The sequence below is a fragment of the Triticum aestivum genome, chromosome 4A (assembly GCF_018294505.1).
Source record: "Triticum aestivum cultivar Chinese Spring chromosome 4A, IWGSC CS RefSeq v2.1, whole genome shotgun sequence".
NCBI classification, from domain to species: Eukaryota; Viridiplantae; Streptophyta; class Magnoliopsida; order Poales; family Poaceae; genus Triticum; species Triticum aestivum.
Window position 1 is genome coordinate 197,846,268 of NC_057803.1, and position 16,405 is coordinate 197,862,672.

The window sequence follows — 16,405 nt, forward strand, 5'->3', positions numbered from 1 at the left end:
TTGTTATCATGATGCGGATGACATTTTCAAGTTTTATGCAATTTTCATTCAAAGTTGACATGAGCATGATGAGAGCATTTGTCACCGTGGTAGAAAGAAAGGGGTGCCACGGCGACGAAACGGAAATGATGCCGCGGCAACATTCCGATGATCCGGTAGCTCATGGGGATACCGGTGCAAAAAGAAGTCGGTGTGAGTGTGTCATGCAAGAAGATGGGGTGCTCCTGGATACCGGGTTCCCACATGTCGACAGCAAGGCAACGAGGAACTCGCAAAGAACAACTCGGACACGGTGCAACCACGAGCATCTCAAACATCACACATCATTCGTTCACGGGCGTCGTCTCGGTGGTTATACCTTCCAAGGGAGCATTCTCGAGCGGTTCGAGTTCGTAGAGGAAGTAGTTGTTCTCGTGACGGTAGTGGAAGTAGGGGTACATGACGACGGTAGAGGTACTCGCGACGGTAGTGGTACACGTTTCTTGTCAAAATTACAGCGGCGGTAGTTGTACACGGTTCGTACATGTTCGAGTCACCGATAGAGGTACTTGGCATAGCGTTACAAGGTCGGTCTCGCCGGTCTCGGTCTCGGCAGCGTAGTTGTACAAGCGCGACATCGGACTTGTCAAACTCGAACTCTTCGGGGGGCGTCGTGGTACTTGGTGAATCTGCATAGTCGTGCACGTTCCAACATCAAACTCGGAGGGACACTGACGGCGATAGAGGTACACTTGTTGTAGGGGTACTTGTCGGATCCACGACGACGGTAGTCGTTCACGTTCATTCGGAGAGGTAAAAGGTGACTCCAAGCCCTTCGCGGTCGATGATGGGAGGCGGGCATCGAAGCAGCAGCAACGTGCAGGCACCGACGGGCACCATGGCCGTGAGGAGGAGGGGCTCTGCACGAAACCAGCAGCGAGGCATGCAGGCGTGTCGGTAGATGCAGAGGGAAGCAGCGGCGCTAAATAACCACGGCGCCGGAGCTGGGACTTCGACGATGAGTAGGGTGAGGCAGAGGTCCTGCGGGTGTCAGGGAGACCGGATCCGGCCACGGCTCTCCGGTTCAGGTCGGTTCCACGCGCCGGAAGCTTGGCCTGCTCCTGCTAGTAGGGTCGGCTGGCGACGAGGCTTGACCGGAGTGGCGGCCTGGTTCCACGATGGCTGGAGCGAGGAAGGAGAAGCCAACATAGGAGGAAGGAGGCGCGCGGATGCGGGGCCCCGCTGGTGGCCTGCTGGTCGGGCGCGAGGAGGCTCGTGTGGGGAAGGAGATCCGGCGGGGGCGCGAGGGAGCTGGGCGGCGGCCCGCAGGATTCGACGAGGGGCGAGAGGAGGCCACGGTAGGAGGTTGGAGGGACCCGGCAACGGGATGAGGAGGGAAAGATCGAGAGATGGGGAAATGGGTGCGGGGCTTCTCCCTGGAGCGTTGCGAGGAGAAGGAGAGAGAGATCGATCGAGCAGAGGGGAAGGAGTGTGGGGATCGAGCGGTTGTGGGATCTGTGCGTGCGGGTGCTGGCAGCAGTGTGTGAGGATGTGAGGGAGAGGGTGAGAGTTAGGTTTAGGACTAGGTGGCCCTGCAGGGGAAGGATGGGCCTAGGGGGGGTCGGCCGGGCCTAAAGGCCTGGCTGCGGATGGCCTATAAGGCGACTGGGCTAGCTCCTCTCTCCTCTCTTGTCTAAAAAAATAAAATAAGGAACCCAGGCTCAGAGAAGGAAAAAGGCCAGCAAATTTGAAAAGGAAAAAGTACCCTTGTGCTCCTGGATTTATCTAGTATTTGAATAAATTGCCTTGGCAATTTTAGAGGCTGCAATTTTTATGCAAGTTTGAAAATAACTCAAACTCGAATAAATCTGTAGCCCAACTAAAACACTTCCAAAAGACCTGAAAATTGGCGAAGGTGGTCTTGGCACGGTCTAGTATTTGTAGGGAAAAGTTGAACATTTTAAAGAAAGAGGAGAAAGCCACTTGCAATAAATGGGTGAAATTTGAAAGAAGGAAAAAGTGAAATGGTTTGCACTTGGAGAAGGGCCTTGGAGGAAAGATCATGGATGTAAAAAATAGTTTAGAAACGAGAGGGATTTATAATGCAAGTTTGTTGCGGTTAATTCCAAACTAATGGAATATTTTATATAGCTCCCTAATAATATTGGGAGTATATGTTCTAAAGAGAAATCACCATTGTGAATATCCCTCGATTTAAATGGAACGAAGATCCATACGATTTATTTAGTTGAGTTATTAAAAAGGTTGCAAGATGACATGATGCAATGCACATAATATAAAGATGCATGCAACAGACGAAATAAAACACCCGACGAAACTCGGAAAACATGGAAGGCATTTGAAGCTCCGGTCTTGGGGCGTTACACGTGCCTCCCTCAAGCACATATCCAAATTGTGTGTTGCGCATAAGAAGAGAGATCATCCATGGTTGACTGTAGTTGTTGCAAAGACTGTTGTTTGTTGTGACCTCAGGGAGAGGGTGAAGTTGCGACCATGGACGCCGGCCTACTACGCACCTGGGGAGGCAAAGTTGTGACATGGTCGGATCTCGTTGCTGCAAACCGGCAGGCCTAGTGCAAGTCCGAGGGAACTTGCATTGTCGAGGATGTTGTGACCGCAATGGCGACGATGTTGTGTGGCAATGTTGTGGTTGCAACATCTGTTGTGTTGCATCGGTAGTGGTGGTACTACAGCAAACGTAGCACTTGGTGGACTACGGCGCTGCACTCGGCGCATGTTGCTGCCGCATAACAGCCAAGTTGCAAACGACAGAGCACTTTTTGGAAGAGAGGAACACGACTAATGTATCAACCACCGAGCACAACACCAACCATGTTGCAAACAGTTGGGCGCTATCTCTAACGCAACGAAGAATAGACTGATATCTTACGCGCCATCTAGTGGTTGTAAGCAGACGATCAGATCCATAGATCATTTGGCCAACACAAGCTATTTTTGCCGAGACTTCAAACGTGGCATTTATTTTAAATATCAAAAGTAATTAACTAATGTTGTACAAGGTATTTGTTTGAGACTTCAAACGGGCCATATGATATATACTATGCGAGTCCACTAGTGAATGGAATCTATGTATGCAATTGCTGGCTTTAGTGGACTAACCAACATTATTGAAATTAAAAAGTATATCTACTGTACTACAATTGGTAGAGCCGCATAGCTAACTCCTCATGATTAGATCCTTAAATACAGCATTAACTAAACACATTATCAATTATGGCCTTTTCCGGAACACAGGTGCTTCATGAAAAGACCCATCAACTAAAGTCTTTAATGCATAGATGATTAGATATGTTTAATTAAGCTTTCTTCATTAATTATTTAGCAATTAAGCTCCTCCATACATAGGTATTTTGTACAGGTCCACACGTTTGACATCATTTCTTTATGGGTCATCAAGTGCTCTCTCCTCGATTGCTTACACCAACTTTTTGCTTATGTGACATTCTTAGCAAAATACACCATGAAGCACAGGAAAGGACCTAATAATGTTGTTCCTCAAGATTTAGTGTAAATGTAAACCGATCAACAATAACCTATTACGTAAACGACCTTGATGGCTCAATTCAAGTCTTTTATGCTCTAGACCTGCAAATGCGAGGGCCACTGTGGCAACATGACTTGATCTTGCTAATGGTTAGGCATGCAATAAATTTGCAATCAGTTATTCTAGACCGCTGGTTCAAACCAAGGGGAAAAACTTCACCAAGAGAAGAATGATCAAGTACCCGGCCAGCATAATAAATGAGAAGTTCACGAAAATTTGCAGGGGCACGCAGGTTCGGTAGCACGCACCTACCAGCCCTACCCGGCCGACCGATTGCCTTGCGATCTGTAAAGTGGTTGGATCTCGCATGAGGGCACAATAACTTTTTAGTTTTAATTTTTGAAACTTACGATTTTGCATCTGAATGTCGGCCGTTGATATCAAGTTTCGGTGCTCAAACTTTACACATAGATTTTTGTTGTTCACGGGTACTGAAACTTGTGATTTTGTCATACGCTCGTACTAAGTTTGAAAAGTTGAAACTTTTTTTTAAACTCATCAGAACGTATTACAAATGGATCTTATTTGAAAGCTCTCATCACAAGAAACACGAATATGAAAATAAGACTTAATTCAAGCTCTTTTTCTTCAAAAGTTATGAAAGATTGAAAATCAAAAGTCAAAAAAGAAAGCACGCGCAAGGGGCCGCACCTGCGCAACAAATCCTCTCCGAGAAGTTCAGGGATGTGTACTCCTATGTCATAGAAGAAGTCGAGGTCCCACTTGCTCCTTCTTTTGTGGCAAACCAGAACATGGACGACAAGCCGCCTACCTACATGATCGAGCATAGACTTGTTCTTTTCATGCTTGCATACATTTGCTTCGCGTCGCATAACCGCAGCATGTGCCGAATATGCGTAGAGCGGTGTACACATAGTCGCGTAGGCCCAACCCAAGATAACATATTCTAGGACAAATTCTCAAAGAACAAAAAACATATTCTAGGACAATGAGAGCACGGGCAGTTAGGGGCAAAATGCCATCTTATATATCATGCACAATCGCACATCGTCGAGCAGACACAAACGCATACTACTTCCCGTTGCTCGTTGCTCCACGCAGTGTACGTATAGATAGGCCCACATGTCGAGCTCTGAGATGGAGGACTCCTCGCTGAGCAGCGACATCAGGTTCTACGCGTACGCGGTTCTCGCGTCGTTCGGCGTGGCGGCGGTCCTCGTGGTGTGCTTCTGGCAGCTGTACAAACTCACCGTGTCCGCGCGGCCGCAGGACATGCTGCCCGTCTCTTCCTCCCGCGGTAATGTGGCGGCGCTGAGGCTGAGGGACATCTCGGCGCTCCCCGTGTTCGTGTACGGCGGCAATGGCGACGGCGCCCCTGTGGGCGTGGAGTGCGCGGTGTGCCTCGCGGAGATGACGGATGGCGAGAGGGGCCGGCTCTTGCCACGGTGCGGACACCGGTTCCACGTCGAGTGCATCGACCGGTGGTTCCGGTCCAACTCCTCATGCCCGCTCTGCCGCGTCGCCGTCTTCGGCGAGCCGAGCACGCTGGAGGCGCACAAGGGTGCCTCCTTGTCTGTGCCCGCGGTTGTGTTGCAAGGTTGAGCGCGTGCTTGTGTTCTCAATCTCTTTTTTCTCTCGTTTTATGATTATCTGTGCTGTTCATGGAACTGTTCGTTTTGTTCAATTAATAAAAGAAAATGTCGTCCTTAGAGTTACTAAGCTCCCCAGAAATGGAGCTATGTGGTTAATCGGGGCCGTGTTAGACCGCTCGGATCAGCCTGTAAGACTAGCCACAGTGAGAGTAATTTCAACAGTAACTTCAATTCAACTCAGCAAATTTGTCTACGTGGCAATGAGTTAATGAAGAAAGAAATAGTTCTAGTAACTTAGCTAGTTACTGTAACATCACATGTCCCAATGCAGTATAAGTCTATAACCTAATAAATGGAGCTTTGCATGACACCAGACCTATGTCACTACCCACTATGAAGGTAGTAACATAGTCTAGGGATATATGTATGTCACTAATGTATGTTACTCTCCATTGTGGCTAGTCTAAGTCGGTTTGTGTTCTCCTTTTCCAGCCGAACGGTCCCACTTGCGACTTCTAGGCATGTGTGCGGATTCCCCTTCTATCTCTCCCCCCCCCCCCCCCCCCCGCGGGAAAATTTTCCCACAAGACGACAACCTCCTTGACTTCTCCAGCACGCCCTCTTGCATAGCCACCGCTCCTCTGGCTTTCCTGCTTCCGTGCGCCGTCTTTAACCTCGTGGGTTTGCGGTACTGGCGGCGGCAGATGGGGGCGGCGGCTGGATCAGGACTGTGAGGGCAGCAGATTAAAGGGAGAGAAAGAAGCCCCGGTCTAGGTGAGTCCATATCCACTCTCTTCTCTCTACTCTGGTGTCTCTCTCTCTCGCATGCTGGGGCGTGTCGCGGTCAGGACTCAGGAGAAGCAGACGGCCCGCGATTGTTTCAGGGCGAGGCAGGCGGCTGCTGAAGGATCTCAGCGCAAGCTCCTGCAACAAGTGATGTAGCGTGATGCCGACCTGAGTGGTTATTCTGTCGGACTTCTGGCCGGAGATGATGCTCTACTGCTCCTCGTCGCGTCGTCTAAGCACCAAGAACCACGTCTAGACGATGGGGTCGTTAATGGGAGATCGTCATCTTATCTAGGCATTACTCTTGCACGCCGGCATCATGGCCAAGCCAGGCCTGCTGGTAATTTGGTTCCCCTTTCATACTTGGGTCAGCGGCGGCTGCTTGAGGGTGTACAGTGGAAGATGACATCCCCTTTTACCTTAATTTTTGCACTAACCTCTTCTCTCTATATGCGACATGAGCTTCAGGGTGAAAAGTGAGGACAGGACTTTGACAGTTATAATATTTGTAGGTGCATATATGAGTAGCTTCATGAATAAAGTAGATGCATATGTATTTCTTGGGCAAATTTATCTGTGTATAAATAGGTGCATATAGCATATACATCTACTCATATAAGAAATAGTTTTTGCCCCTTCATGGAAATTGGCTTCATTGTGGCTCCATAATTATTTTCTCTTTCTATTTTTTAGTTATCATGTATGTGAATCACAAAACAAAAAGGTAGTTGTATCCGCACAGTGGCCGTATCCACACCACTGGTGACCCTGGTTTGACATGGAACAGCCCTGGATCACACTCTTGCAACAGATGGTTTAGTTCACATGGCTTCAGTTTTGGTTATGTGATGAGGCCATTCCCTTCTCTCTTTTTCAGAAATTTGAGTTCGATTTTACATTTCTTTCAGGCTAATTAAGCAGAACTGAACGATGTATTTTTGAATGCTTTGTGCAATCTATGTATGTTCGTGGTTATACAGGTTGGAGCCTGAAACTGATAATAAGCTCAGTCTTAATCTATGTATTGCTTTGCATGTTTGTTGGCAGAGAGAGATAAAAAGAAAAAAAAACATATGGTGATTGAATTTACTTCTGCATCTGTGGTATTGTCCACCAATACAACATTTATGAAATAGTGATACTGTGATAGTATCTTTATTTGTCACACGCATTGTGTTGCCCTGGATATAATATAGTTTGGTTATATCTTGGTATTTACGATTTATGAATCACTTCTTTTTTATAGTTGCACTGCAATTTTTAGGAAGTATATTTATTGTTCCTTCCTGGTAGTCACCAGGTGGCAATGGAGAGCATGCTGGTGAACTTTCAACCTCATCTGCTTTCGTGTTGAAGATATATAGACAAAAGAGCAACACATTGAGTAGTTACTTTAAAGTGATGACTTTGTAAGTACAATATTTTATAGTTCTATATATGCAAGAGACGTTCATGTTTTCTTATATGTTTGTACCTTAATAGTTTTCTCACTTCTATTTTATTTTTCTCTCAAGACAAAAGGGCTCGGAACACGTGGCTATTCCTTCCATGTGGCACTATTAAAATATGAAACATCGTTATTTTTGTATGTAGCTGTAACTTTTAAGTGCTTATGAGATTGAAATTAATTCTAACCCCATTCTCTGTGCTTATGACATACTAATAAATTGTAACCCATTCTATGTACTTATAGTTTAAAGTGACTTTTTCATAGTACAATGGCGAGAGGATTCCTTATTTGGCCCTTTCTTAAAATTTGTTTCCCTTTTTGGTCCAAAAAACTTGTTTCTTTCCTTTTTGACACTTAAACTTTATTTTGTTCCTTATATGACATTTCTGTTAGTTTTGACTAGTAACGTTGTTCAGTCTGACCTAAAAAGACCATTTTACCCCTTGTGTAGTATGTCACCAGATTATTTACATGCAAACACAAAGGTAATGTGATATATATTTTGTCATGGTTGAATAAACAAACAAAAAATAGTACCATATGTCTAAATACAAAAAAAATGTTGCACGGGACTAATCATAATTATTACATTAGGAGCAGAATAATGACGGCCCATTCAATCTCTACTGTAGCGTATAAATTTGTATAGATTAATGTTACAGGTGATAAATTAGACTGCGGCATGTCAACAAGTGATATCCCTTAGCTGTGTTCGCGCCTCGATTGTGGCACACGCTCATGCCATTTTGTTACAGATTGACTGGCTACAATTTGCAAGAAGCCAAGAGCACAAGCTTCTGATAACTTGTATCTCCAGCGAGTCGTTTCGAAAAATGTCTCCATCAAATCTAAATAATCATCTAAACTACGCACACACACACGAACCAATGAATCACTACCTGCCGAGATTGAATTGATCCAATCAAGTTGCTAGTTTCCTTGCTTCTTGTGCTAGCTTTGCACGTACTTGTGTGATTAGCACGTCTGCATATATAATACGTCGGACACGTCCGATGCAATATACGTGTAGTCATGTTTTTTGATCTAAAGATAAAGAAAAAATGGCGATATGGCCACCGGGACGGCGCCGACACGGTGACACGTCGGGGACACGGGAAGCCTAGTACTTGCTGCCTTGCTGGTGCCGTGCTGCGTCTGTGATGCCTGTGTGTGCTTGCTGCCGTTTGGATGCGCTCGTGCTTGCAAGGGGCAAAACTTTCTTTGTATGTGCCAGTTAGGGCCAGTTCTTTTGCTAGCATTTTTGGGCTTCCAGAATAAACTGCCCCCTATCCAGCTTATTCTAGAAGCCCAACCAAAATTTTCTTTTTAAAAGCCTACTAGTCAAGTCTTAACTACTAGGCTTTTAAAAAAATAAGTTTGGTTCAGCTTCTAGAATAAGCTAGGTAGGGGGAAGCTTATTGCAGCTTATTCTGGAAGCCACCAAAAGAACTAGCCCTTAACACCGCTGGATGAAAAAATGGATAAAAGTGTCACGCAAGGAACAAAATGAAGTTTAAGTGTAAAAAAAGGAAGAAACAAGTTTTTTGGGCCAAAAAGGGAAGCAAATTTTAAGAAAGGGCCAAATAAGGAATTCTCTCTACAATGGCACTGATATATCAAAATGGCAGAATGGCCTTTTGGATTTCCTCACAAGATGTAGATGTGCTTAGAATGAAAATTATGCCCGATTAGCACCGTTTATGCAACAATATAACTATTAATACATGCTTGTATAAGGTGGAAGTTTATATCTTTTTTGTTGTTGACACTCCTATATGTTCAGTTGTCAAGGAGTAGCTGTCAGGAGTGGTGGAAAAATGGTTAGAGTTGTATGTGCTTATGAAGTTTCTGTTTTATCCCAGAGAAAATGCTGAATTGTTTATTCGCTATTCCTATATTTTTTGTGATGAAAAAGCTATTTCTATATTTGCCACATATGCATATTTCATATTGTATTCATTTTCTATATTTGTACATAAGAAGTAGAATGACAAGCAAAATGAGTAATATGTAGTGTGGGCTCTACATTAGTTGTGAAAAAAAGACAAACTTGCTTTGAGTGAAGAGGTTCAAAGTAGATGGAGAATATTGCGATTGTCTGATATTTCTAATAATGTCTGAATCAAATCTATGTATTTTGATTAGGATCATATTCTCCAGGTATAACTACAGTAATCCAAAGAAGTTGCCTTAATGTTATCTGCATATTACATTATCTCTCAGTGCTACAAAATTAAGGATCTTTCTTAAGTGCTACTACAAACTAAGGTTCCATGTAATGTTTTTCTTCGAAGCTACACGGCAAAAACAATGTGAGAATCATAGTGGAATAAGAGCAAATAAAATAACAAAAACAATGTTGCATGGCAATAAAAAAAAGGGCGCAGCAAGGCGCGCATTTGCTTCTAGTATATATTCTGTCCCAAAGACATATTTAGCTCACGCTCTGCATGTAGTCTCATCATATACTACTCTAGTACCCATATCATTACTTAAAAAAATAGTACCCAGGCCGGGGCGGGGCGTTTTGGCTCCCGGCCTCTGGGAGTGAACACTAAATTCGTCACAAATAGTAAAAATATTCAAACTTTTTGTGGTAAAAAATGCTTGAGTACGTGATGTCCGTGCAAAAATTCAGCATATTTGAACATCTGAAAGCAAAAAAAGACAAATTTGGGTATGTAAAAAGGTTTACTCTTTTGCACTCTTTGGACCTATTTTTTTGCCGAGAGCTACTCAGATGTCGGAATAAGTTGAAACTTCTCACGGACATCACGCACTCAAGCATCTCTCATCATATTTTTTATTTTTTAGTATTTTTTTGAATTTACTGTTCATAGAGTGTAATGAGATCGGGAGCCGAATTGAATATTTGCTAGGTTGGAACCTTTTTTCTTCTTCTTTTGCCTTACCCAATTCCAATGTCTTCAGAAGCATTGGTGCATCGGCTCGATGCAAAGATCGAGAGGTCATCGTCGCGATGGGGAGACAGAAAGATCAACGACCATGTTTTTCTCACCTTCATAGCCATCCAATGAAAGTTTTCTCACCTCTCATTGCTTGCACGAACTTTAGTAAGAGTGTTTCAAATCGCATGTTCCTTTGGGTCATTAACTTAGAAAGAGCGACCATGTAATTAGCGGAAATGTCAGATGAAACCAATAAACAACCTGAATCGTTCGTCATAGAACATAGCAAGGAAAGTGATTTAAACTTATACAAACTATCAAAAAAGCATGTGTGTTGTAACGAGAGAAGAAAATAACACACGTCTATAACCCATTAACCATGACTCAAGACCTCAATAAGTCTTGCAAAGGCATCTCTCTTCAAGGCATAGGATGAGAAATCTATTTTTTTCATGCAAGGTTTTGCCGAGGCGTGCATGCACGGTTATCGACGTTTTCTTTCATCTCCAATTTGGCTTTGCTGAGGTGCCCATTTGCAATCCAGGCCGGTGTCGGTACGAAAGAAAGATGGATCGTGCGCTATTGTTTAAGCTTGCACCGTAAATAGCATTTTTAAATATTTTATAGGTAAAATAACATTATCATATTCAAATTCTACACATATTTTTATCAAATTTCATATATAACATATTAAAATCAGAGTACTGTTTTAAAAGATATGGATATTTTTTTAAAGTACTATTCGTTCTAGATGGATTGTGGGTTAATTACAGAAACGGAAGGAGGCTTTCCATGAAAACGCAAAAAAGATTCATTTTCTACACCCTCCGTTCTTGAAAGAGTGTACTTCCAACTTTGTTGGGAAGTCAAAACAATTTATATTTGACCGTATTTATACAATAATAAGCCAAAATTTATGCCACCAAATTAGTAGCATTAGATTCATGATAAAATATATTTTCATCATATACCTATTTGGTCTCACAAGCATTGATATATTTTTGCACAAACTCGGTCAAACTTTGAGATAGTTCGACCCTCCAACAAAGTTGGAAGTACACTCTTTCAAGGATGGTGGGAGTATGACTTAACGGTGGAGTGCAGGTTATTACTAGAAAAGGGAGGGGATATGTACAAAACAGTAAAACACGGTTTGTTTTCTCACTTAAAGGTGTGCGGGCAGTTAATTATTACAAAAGAGAGTGGGGGTTTCTGTAAAAATATGTGACATATGGGCATAAGCACTAATCCCTTATTAGTAGATATAGATTGAGAATTGGTTGCTCTTTTTTCCGCGAAAGGGTCCCAAAGCCATATATTAAGTATCACATGTCTTTAAAAATACTCCCATACAGAAAAATAAAATTACATTTCGAAGTCTTCTTTCTTTTGCATCCACCATCGACGCACCGCCAACATAACTCGATGCAACCTCTAGGTCTCCTCCTTGAATGAGCAAAGTTTTAAAAAGCCCATGAGCCGGAAGAAGCAGCGGTCGGGAAGTTATTGATGTAGACGAAGAGACGCTGTCGGCTGCGATCTGCAAAGCAACTTGCTGCCCCAGAGAAGAAAACAACTATAAGGGCATGTAGAAACTTCGACAACCACGAAAGTTGGTCAAATCCAGGTGGATCCTCCAGAAACCTAAACCGATCAGATCCCAAAAGATCCGCCAGCGACACGACTCCATATGCCCTTCGCTGGCGATAAGCACACGAACGTGGCAGGGAGAACATCATTCCTACATCGGGGCAACATTGTTGCCTCACTACCCTAAACCGAACATGTAGAGTCCCTAAAGAAAACAAGAACAAAAATCATCCATGTTGCCGCACGCTAGGTCCGCGATTGATGTCGAACTCGCCGATGTCTAGGACCATGCACTAACACCCTCTTCTACGATGACCTAACCAGGCCAGATCTTCGTTGAATATCGCCATGTTGCAACACCAACGCCACAGCCAAGCATTACACGCTGGAGACCACAACTCGCCTACACATCCCTGCTGCCGACCCTCAACAGTCCACCGAACCCTCCATACCAGGTCCCCACGATCAGCAGCCTCCCCGTTGCTGTCGGCGTCGCACATGCATGCTTTATCTGCCGGCGCACCCAACGGCGACGAGAGAGGGGTAGGGGATGGAGTCGCACACCCGCCTTCGCCTCTATGGCGGTGGAAACGTTCATCTAAGATGGTGTCAAATTGGGTGTTCTTCTTTGACAATTTGGGCAATTGATATAATTAAAAATCTCATAATGCACTACAAGAGAAGAGACAAAGAACTTTGGTCAGAAGAAGCCCCTAATATTAAGAATCGTTCCAAGGACAATGGAGCCATTACATAAGTACAGAAAAAAAATCTCAAGGGTGTCACAATATCTTTGATGTCAAGTTCTGAAAGACTCTGTATAATTTAGAAAATATTGGTCAGCTGCCGAAGCCAGTAGTCCAGGTGGGATAAAAAATTTAAGAGCTAGCTGGAGCTAAACAACTCAGCATGATCGCACACTTGTACTAGTGCCACTACTTGGCAGCTGTCATTTGTCAGACCGTGCTAACTAATCAGCGTTTCATGGTAATATATTAGGACGCAAGACTTATTAAGTTATCGACCGCCGGATCTTTGACAATATGTAATCGCAAACAAAAGGATGAAAATTATTAGGAGTTGTTTAGACTGGTCATAGTGGGGAGTAACTTATAATAGTGACATGCATATGACACTAGTCTAAGTTACTACCTCCATAGTGGAAAATACTCCCTCCGTTTTTATTTAGTTCACGTATTAGCTTTGGTCAAAGTCAAGCTTTATAAACTTTAACCAATTTTATGAACAAAAATATTAACATATACGATAACAAATCAACATCATTAGATTTATTATTGAATGTACTTTCACATAGTATAAATTTGTTATGGTAAATGCTTATATTATTTTCTATAAACTTGGTCAAACTTTACGAAGTTTGACTTTAGTCAACACTAATATGCGAAGTAAATAAAAACGGAGGAAGTAACATAGTAATAGTGTCATAGACAACTTTATTTATTATGTTGTAGACTCATTTTTTTGGGGGAAAGCGCTATGTTACAGTAACATATTATGTTACTCCAAATACCTCTTTCCTTATTAACTACATACCATATAAGCAAAAATTTCTTAAAAGTACGTTATGTTACTATTCCCTCTTTCCATCTATATAGGGCCTAATGCGTTTTTCAAGACCGCCTTTGACTATTGATAAAATTAATACTACATGCCATGCATAATGTGAAAATTATATCATTGAAAGCTCATTACACATACGAATTTGATGATGTGCTTTATGTAAGTTGCATGTCATATATTATTGCTCTAACATTTGGTTAAAGTTAGCCTCAAAAACTAAATTAGGCCTTATATAGATGGAAGGAGGGAGTATCTAAGTTACTCGCATTATGACTAACCTTCGAGAGTGGAAGGATTTTAAACTTGTAATCGATACTCAAGCAATAAAAAGAAAAGCAGGAGTAGGCTTTAACCTCCACTGTGAGGGGCCGAACCTGGGTAAACTCGTGTCCTTCGACCGACTCAACCCCGACAAGCTAGTCACCATTTGCGATGGCCTCATGTCTAAGTCCTCACATTAGGACATCTGCCATGACAAAAACACGACAGTTGGCGCTCACTGTGGGGCCATCGCATGGTAGTTTCGAGTTCTTGAAGGGCTATTTCCCAGGGATCGAGGGATACGTTGTTGGCAGGATGACTAAGAGTCGCCGCGGCAAGCTCTACATCGATGACGCTGGCTGGGGCCCCGAGGCCGACTCAATCGAGTACGGGTACCAGGTCGCCTACGACGGAATCCATGTCTTCATCGGCAATATCGACGTATCTAAGCCTGAGCTGGACATCTGCACCGACCTCGTCGAGCCGGCTCGGCGCACGCAACCCGCCAGGGTCTAAGCCGGGCGGAAACACGTCTTCCTGGGATTCACGCAAGGTGTGGAACTTACGAAGAACTCTGCATCTGGAGGAGAGACTCTCATCTACTCAGGTGACGGGTCCTCGATTGGAGAGATGGAGTCAATCTACCAGCTTCAAACACAGCGGGCTTGGGGGTTGTTCCGATGGTGACAGTATTCCGGACCCCTACGAGCCGTCGTGCTGAGCCACCATCTTCATGGCGGGCACGGCGCCGGCTCTCCATAGCACGACGGCTAGAGCAATGGCAACAACTGGCCCCTCAGGGTCCATCTTAATCAGGCATCCAGCTCAAGTGTTATCTGAGCTGATGGATGCTTTAGCAACTTTAATGGGGACTAAGGTCACAGCGGAAAACCAAGCGGAGCGTAACGCAGAAATCGCAAAGCTCAGGGAGCAGATGACCAAAGCCCAGGAGGATATTAATGCTGAAAACGCCTGGATGGCCATGTTGTAGGTTCAGATTGATGTTGAATCGGAGCGCCTGAAGGCCATGGCTTGGCGTTTAAGTCTGGATCAAAATGCCTCCAATGCAGTCTTACGAAGGAGGCATCAAACCCGTTTTCCCTTAAATTACGAGCCCATGAATTTGTTGAACACACCAGGGGCGGGACCAAGTGCTGGAGGAGCAACAGTTACACCCCCATCAACTGCAGAGGCACCTAGGAATAGGGCGGTGGCTCGGCATCATCAGCTTCATCAGCCAGAGCCGGCCCGCAGGGGTGAACCAGGGTCAAACCCACTTCGGGGTTGTACCCCACCTTAGCATTTTGCAATGCCGCCGAGTCACTTTTCTAACCCGGTGGTTAATATTGTAGCAGTAGCCACCTGGCTCAACACTCTCCCTATTACCGGTGAGTCGCCCATTACAGTCAATGCACAAAACGCCATTGAACTTCTTTAAATGGCGATTGCACAGCAGAAAAAGTATTCGTACAGCCGTGATCGTGTGCACTCAACCCCCCTCCCAAGCCGTAGTTATAGTCGGCATATTAAGTCGTCACGGTCTCCAGCAGTGAGCAATGTTGTAACCTGCCCCGTGATAACATGCCCCTTAATCCAAGGACTGATGCTCAAGCAATTGTGGACGAAGCAAGAGCCCACCGTGAGGCAGCAACGGCTAACCAGGGGCTTATCAGCAACCTCCAGTGACCCCTTCAGTTTCTGTGGGAGTCGGGGTCAAATTCTCGGACCATTGGAGTATCGTGCCTAGTGTCGGCTTTACGCAACGAGTGCATGCCCAAAGATATTAAAGACCCTCGGAAGGTGCCCAACTACACTGTTTTCTTGAGCCAGCAACTTGGATTAGGATCTATGAGTTAGCCATGGACAAGTTGGAAGTTAGTGATGTAGCATGTGCCATGTATTTTACGATGATGTTGGAAGGGCTGGCTCGTACATGGTTAAAGAACCTGCCTCCTAACTCTATCAATACCCTGGAGGAATTGAAGGATAGCTTCATCAAGAACTTTCAAGGAACTTGTAAGCAGCCAATGACAATTATTGATCTAGAGCATTGTGTGTAGCGGGACGATGAGTTGGCCCATCATTGGGCTCGCCGGGTCGCAACCATCATACACTCTTCAGACAGTATTGGGGCGGCTCAAGTTGTGTTGCTCTTCGAGAAAACTATCACTTTGACCCTCTTAAGCATAAGCTAGGGCGGCTTAAGCGCAAGTGTACACACATGGCCAAGCTTATGGATGTCCTGACCAGGTATGGTGACTTTGATAATACAAAGGATCCAGGTTTTGATGATGATAAATTTGGTAAGGGCAAGAAAAACGGTGATGTCAAGGGCCAGCAGTAACATGTCTTGACTCAACAGGGTAATTGGAATAACCAAGGTGATGGGGGGAAGTGTAAGTACTCTGACAGCGGGTTAGATTTTATGGCTAATACCAATGGTGGGTTTAAGAATCAACGTCGTAATGGTAATGGCAAGTCGCCTTTTAGTGGAGGAAAGCCTACAAATCTTGAAGCTATGCTCAATGACCCCTGTCCAAAACACAGTTATCCTAACAAATAGTCTACTCATACCTAGAAGGATTGTTATATCATGCGGGAGTTTAGGAACCAGAGCCGCCAGCAGCATCACGGTAACAGTAATGGGCCGTCTAGCGGGCCAGGCTCCGGTTTCTAGGGTTCCGGCTTTGGTGGCAGCGGCTCAAGTTCT

At 44.3% G+C, this 16,405-nt stretch overlaps 1 protein-coding gene and 1 long non-coding RNA gene across 2 annotated transcripts; both read left to right on the plus strand.

Annotated features, from left to right (window-relative positions):
* Positions 1 to 4,616: 4,616 nt before the first annotated feature.
* Positions 4,617 to 5,169, plus strand: LOC123081934 (E3 ubiquitin-protein ligase EL5-like). The gene has a single exon (XM_044504432.1). It carries the CDS (start codon positions 4,649 to 4,651, stop codon positions 5,126 to 5,128), a length of 480 nt encoding a protein of 159 aa, XP_044360367.1. The 5' UTR covers positions 4,617 to 4,648; the 3' UTR covers positions 5,129 to 5,169.
* A 523-nt stretch (positions 5,170 to 5,692) lies between these two features.
* On the plus strand, positions 5,693 to 7,362 carry LOC123081935 (uncharacterized). The gene is made up of 2 exons (XR_006438853.1): positions 5,693 to 5,892; positions 7,198 to 7,362. It is a non-coding gene; the product is annotated as an uncharacterized lncRNA (long non-coding RNA).
* Positions 7,363 to 16,405: the final 9,043 nt, after the last annotated feature.